General features: G+C 44.8%; 1 protein-coding gene across 1 annotated transcript in view; it reads right to left on the bottom strand.

Annotated features, from left to right (window-relative positions):
• Positions 1-2167: 2167 nt before the first annotated feature.
• The window catches only part of col4a6 (collagen, type IV, alpha 6), a 123365-nt gene continuing 119532 nt past the window's right edge, over positions 2168-6000 (bottom strand). Inside the window, exons 43-45 of the mRNA XM_056300855.1 lie at positions 5164-5335; positions 3799-3913; positions 2168-2428 (exon numbers count right to left, since the gene is read on the bottom strand). Coding sequence (XP_056156830.1) covers positions 2168-2428; positions 3799-3913; positions 5164-5335 — 548 coding nt within the window. The remainder of the gene's footprint in view (positions 2429-3798; positions 3914-5163; positions 5336-6000) is intronic.

Below are 6000 nucleotides of genomic sequence, written 5' to 3'. Positions count from 1 at the left end.
AGAAAGAAAGGATGTAACCAAATAAAATAGACGACATCTGCTTTAACATACTTGCTGGTTAATAGGCATGACAATAAGCACTATGTACAACAATAATAATCAACATATCCTAGCAGGTTGCCCCTATGCGAGTCAGACCGGATTGTTTTTCAGTAAAATCAATGTTCAGTTTGGTGTGAATAACAGGGTTATTGTTAACATAACCCACTTTGCTGTTGAAACCTGTTGAAACGACACTGATGTTTTAAAATTAAATGGATGTCCACAAGAAACTGGGTTTTTTTTTTCTTCATTAAGAGAAATCTTAACTTTATTCTGATGTGTTTTGTTGCCCAACACCAGCATTAAAAAAAAATTTTTTTTTAAGTAGGACATCCATCCATCCATTATCCGAACCGTTTATCCAACTTGGGGTCATAGGGATGTTGGAGCCTATCCCAGCAGTGATTGGGCAGCAGGCAGGGAGACACCCTGGACAGCAGGCCACCAGGCCTGCCCGCCTGCACACACACACACACACACACACACACACACACACACACACACACACACACACACACACACACACACACACACATTCACACCAAGGGACAATTCAGTACGGCCGATTCACCTGACCTACATGTCTCTGGACTGTGGGAGGAAACCGGAGCACCTGGAGGAAACCCACGCAGACACGGGGAGAACATGCAAACTCCACACAAAGGACGACCTGGGACGACCGCCAAGGTTGGACTACCCCGGGGCTTGAACCCAGGACCTTCTTGCTGTGAGGCGACCACGCTAACCACTGCGCTGCTGTGCCGCCCTTAAGTAGGACAAATGTTGAGAAATTGATTCAGTTGTGCAGTAAGAATACATAACTTTGACCACTACTGATGGACCATGCTGCAGTGACATAGGCACCTCTTTCCTTGGCCAGTTTATTCAATATAATCCATTGTAGGAAACTGTATCAGTGCATTAAATTCACAATACATTTGAAAAGTTCAGTTCTATATGGCATGGCCTTATTCAAGTCCTCACTAGTAGAGTAAGCCACTAAGCAAATTTATCTTTGCAAATTTGAGAAAGTGCCATTTTGCCTTTTTTTTTTCCTTGCATGTGGCTTACCTACAAAGTACCTAACTAAAGCGTTTCAGATTGACTATTAGGGTTTTGCAGCACCAAAGATGTAGAAGCATCATGAAATCTACAGGGATCAAACATAAGCATCTATTTCTCTCTGAAGTAAGCCAACACATACATGAAACATGGTCAAGGCGCCGTAAAGTTGAATGTGGGAAAAGGTGGCGCTAACGCTGTGGCTATTGGTAGGGAGGCTCTAGCCACAGTGACGGATGTTGCAACGCGGGTGCAGTTACGGGTAAAAAAAAGAAGGGGAAAAAAAAAAGGAAGCTGCAGAATGTATGGCTGTCTTGTTATTAACATGTGTGTATGAACCAGGGTCAAGAAAAATTATAAGTTAAATCTACTTCAATTAGGTCAATTCCAGCAGTAGGCTAGCATGTTGAAAGAGTTCAGATAGCAACGTCAAAGAACTTTATATTCCAGCTGAAATATTAATATACATGCTCCTTTCAGCCATGATACCGTAATTTCAATATACTCTCTGAATTGACATAGTTAAAACAGACATCCAACCCTGGTGCATAGGCGGTGCAGTGCTATCCATAGGTTGGCACTCTCCGAGGTAGCCGAGAATAATTCTCGGGGAAAAAAAAAACAGACAAGAAAACAAACAACAAAATAAACACATAGAACATATGAAAAATAGCACCACTGTCAATGATAATCTGGTGAAGATCAGCCATCACACCAAGACCCCTCTTCCTCTGTTACCTTTGTCCTTTTAGCTCTCTACTTCCTACTGGTAAGACATCCATCCCTAAAGAAAATCAAAAACTCATGAAACATACCCAAAAAAAAAAAAAAAATTCTGAGACCATCAGTAAAGTAGGAGAGGGGCCTGCTTTCAGTCCGCTGTTTTGTGCATGTGTGTGTGTGTGTGTATTTAATATTTTCTTTATACATCTCACTACGATCACCTCTCTTCTTTCCTGTGATACCTCCAAGGTGTTAATATAGCATCATCATCACCCAATGCCTCAGTCTCTCTTCCCACTTCACTCCGTTCCGTCATCCTTCCATCCGCCAACGCCTCCTCTTACAAGATCTTGCTGCAGACTTGGCAGCGGCTGACCCTGGAGTGCTGTTGGCCCTCCTTTAGGGTCTCCTGCGGTGGGGAGTGAACAAACTCCTGCCTTGGGTCCACGGTGATTAGCCAAAAGCTGTACTTGTTAGCAAAGTAGTGGCATTGGCCCTTGGCACCGTTGCACTCGATGAAAGGTGTGGCACGGAAGTCCTCCAGGCAGGAGCCCGGGGACACCAGGGACTGGCCCCCGCCCTCGGCCCCGGCGGCGGTGTGCTGGGTGGGAAGAAGAAGAAGAAGAAGGATTTGCCCCCCCCCCAGTAATAAGTTGGCAGTACAGTGGTTTTTACAGCAGCTGAGAATTAGGTCCAGCACACATTTTGAAGGCAAGTAATGTCTCTTAGCTTCAGCGGAAATTTTCACTCCCTCTGCTGAAGGGGCACTGAATAACCTTCTTCTGTGAGCCACTCATGACTTACCCACAATTCTGTGTCGCTGCTTTCGTTCTATATTGTTGCCTGTGTGAAGGGTTTGTTACGCAGGTGTATTCTGGGTTGCTTCCTTATGTGGCTTTGTCCTGTTGCTTGTATGAATATTGTGAGGTCTACCAGGTGGATGCATCAATTTCCATTTGTGTGATTCTGTGTGTTTCTGTTCTCCTCCCTGTTCTTTATTTGAGTACTGTGTATTGCTATGGTGTGCTATGTGTTAAGTTTCTAGGTTTTTTTAGTGAGTTGTTCCTTATCCGATGCGAGGGTCTAAGGACAGGATGTTGTGCTGCCGTAAAGCTGCTCAAGGCAAATTTGTCATTTGAGATATTGGGCTATACAAATAAAATTGACTTGACTTTCTCCATGCTCGGTTCTGTGTAACAAGCACTGGTTGTGGGGGAAAAAAAATGTACTGCTTTGGTCAATTATAAGTGAATCACACTTCGCCCATCATATGAAGGGACATTTTGCAGTATGCAGATGTTTAGATTGTTAGCAGATTCCCAGACAATTATCTGGATACATATTGTAGCTACACTTATGGGGTATATAAGGTATCAGTGACCTAGAATGTAATGGTAATGTGATGAGATGGCATCTAAAGACAGAAGTTTGTGACCTACCATGGCAAACTTTATCAGGTTTCAAGACTCATATTCACGCCCTATAATGAAGAAACTTATGTCTGGAATCTGCGGTGTATGACTTTGCATGAGGAAATGCTATCTAGAAGATTATGACCGCCCATAAAAAAACGGCACCTAGATACTGCAAGCCTTGACCTTCTATGAGGAAGTGATATCTGCAGACTCTAATTTGTGACCTTCCATGATAAAACCCAGTGTAGAGAGTCTTAATATTCAAACTTCCATAAGAAATTGGTATCAAAAGATTAGTTTTGATTTACCATGAGATAATTCTATCTTGAGTCTAGTTTAAAACCTACAATAAGAATAATGGCATCTAAAGACCGCTGATTACAATTTACCCTGACAAAACCGTGTATATTAGACACTGTGGTGTGTGACCTTCTACGAGAAAATTATATCAAGAGAGTCTAATTTATGACCACCTGTGGGAAAACGAAATCTAGGGGGAGCAGGTTATTATCTTCCATGACAGAAGTGTGTCAAAAGGCTGTATTTTATGACCTACCATCAGGAAAGAGTATCCGATCCAGAGACTCCTCCAGCCTGGAGGGCAGGTAGGGATAGTCATGTCCTGGCTGTGGACCGCCACGGCTTGTGATGGCGCCTCACACACCGAACACCTAGACAGTCAATTCAACAAGGTTCAGTGTTAGTTAAAACAAACACCTTAATACAGCTTATCAGTTAAAGATACCCCCCCCATTTTTTTCTCCCCAATTGTATCTGGCTAATCCCCCCACCCTTCCGAGCCGTCCCGGTTGCTGTTCCACCCCCTCTGCTGATCCAGGGAGGGCTGCAGACTACCACATGCCTCCTCCAATACAGGTGGAGTCACTAGCCGCTTCTTTTCACCTGACAGTGAGGAGTTTCACCAGGGGGACGTAGCACATGGGAGGATCGCGCTATTTCCCCCAGTCCCCCTTCCCCCCAGAACAAGCGCTCCAGCCGACCAGAGGAGGCACTAGTGCAGCGACCAGGACACATACCCACATCCGGCTTCCCACCCGCAGACACGGCCAATTGTGTCCGTAGGGATGCCCGACCAAGCCGGAGGTAACACAGGGATTTGAACCGGCGATCCCCGTGTTGGTAGGCAACAGAATAGAACGCTACGCTACCCAGATGCCCTACAGATACATTTTTAAGCATATAGTTGTTTTTTTCTGTGAGATAACCTGTTAAATAATAAATTCAAGATCTTAGTCAAATTGCAGTAAAACTCTAAGCAAAACAAATTAAGAGTTTATTCAAGAGATTCTAGAGAAACTAGAGATGTAAAGCGGAGTGGATACAAAAAGTGTGGAGAAAAAAGGGGGGAGGGGAGGGGGCGCCTCGGTAGCTGAATGGTTACAGTGCATACTGTATGACCACATGGCTGCAACTGTCGCTGGTTCGAAATCCAGCCGGCGACCTTTGTTGCATATCTTACCCCTCTCTCTTTCTCCCAACATTTCTTGTCTACCTCCACTATCACTATCTAATAAAGGTATAAAAATAACAAAAAAATAATAATTTGAAGGAAAAAAAGGGTGGGGGGGGGTGATCTTTGGTACAGAAAGTGATCTCAACACCCCTGAGCAAAAGTGCCTTGGATGTCCAAGAAAAACCCTGTGAGCACAATTTTATTTTCTGTCCCTTGCTCTCTATAATGGAACAACAAAACTGACAGAGTCCCTGAACAAACCCTGTAACGGGTGGTTGTCTTCCCGGAGAGGGGGTTTCGCCTCTCCTCCCCGATACGTTATTTGGAGAATTCTGACATTAACAAGTACATCTACAAATAACTGGTCATTTAGTTAAAGCAGTGAACTGATGCACAACCCACAACCCATAATTTGTTTATTTTTTATGCTTAAAATACGCTGCCCACCTGCTGATGTAGGGTTGTATCTGCTCCTCGCTCACAGGCATCATGGGGATGGGTGCCGTGGTGGACAGCCAATAGGATTTGTCATTGCGGCTGGCATAATAGCAGACCTCGTTGGGGGAACAGTAGAGGAAAGGTATGGTGCTGAACCTGGGGAGGCAAGAGCCTGCTAGACCTGGAGAGACAGAGAGAGAGAGACAGACAGAGAGCAAGAGACAGCGATAGATAGATAAGAGACAGAGAGAGAGAGCGAGATAGAGAGACATACAGAGAGAAACAATGTGTGTGTGTGGGAGAGGGAGAAAGAGAGAGACTTTCAACAAGAGAGAGAGAGAGAGAGGTGAGTGGCGAGAGACAGAGAGTGTGTATGTGGGTGTGAGAGAGAAAGAGGGGTGTGTGTGTGTGTGAGAGAGAGAGAGAGAGAGAGAGAGGTGAGTGGGTGAGAGTGTGTGTGTGTGTGTGTGTGAGAGAGAGGGAGACAGAGAGAGAGGGAGGGGGGAGAGACAGAGAGTGTGTGTGTGTGTGTGTGTGTGAGAGAGAGAGAGAGAGAGAGAGAGAGAGAGAGGGAGGGAGGGAGGGAGAGAGAGAGAGGGAGGGAGAGAGAGAGGGAGGGGGGAGAGAGAAGGAGAGAGAGAGAGAGAATAAACATACATTTTAAAGCACAGCTGTTACATTTGATTTGGTAAAAAGAGACTAGTTGCATCAGTCCAGTAAGACTCTCTGGACTGAAACTGAGTGAGGGAGAGAAAAAGACAGAGAGAGACAGGGAGACAGACAAAGAGAGAGAAATCAAAACAAAGACATCCTCATAGTAACAGTCGATATACACTCAATCAAGTC

The sequence above is a fragment of the Lampris incognitus genome, chromosome 20, assembly GCF_029633865.1.
Source record: "Lampris incognitus isolate fLamInc1 chromosome 20, fLamInc1.hap2, whole genome shotgun sequence".
Classification (NCBI taxonomy): domain Eukaryota; kingdom Metazoa; phylum Chordata; class Actinopteri; order Lampriformes; family Lampridae; genus Lampris; species Lampris incognitus.
This window is presented reverse-complemented; position numbering and strand designations above follow the sequence as displayed.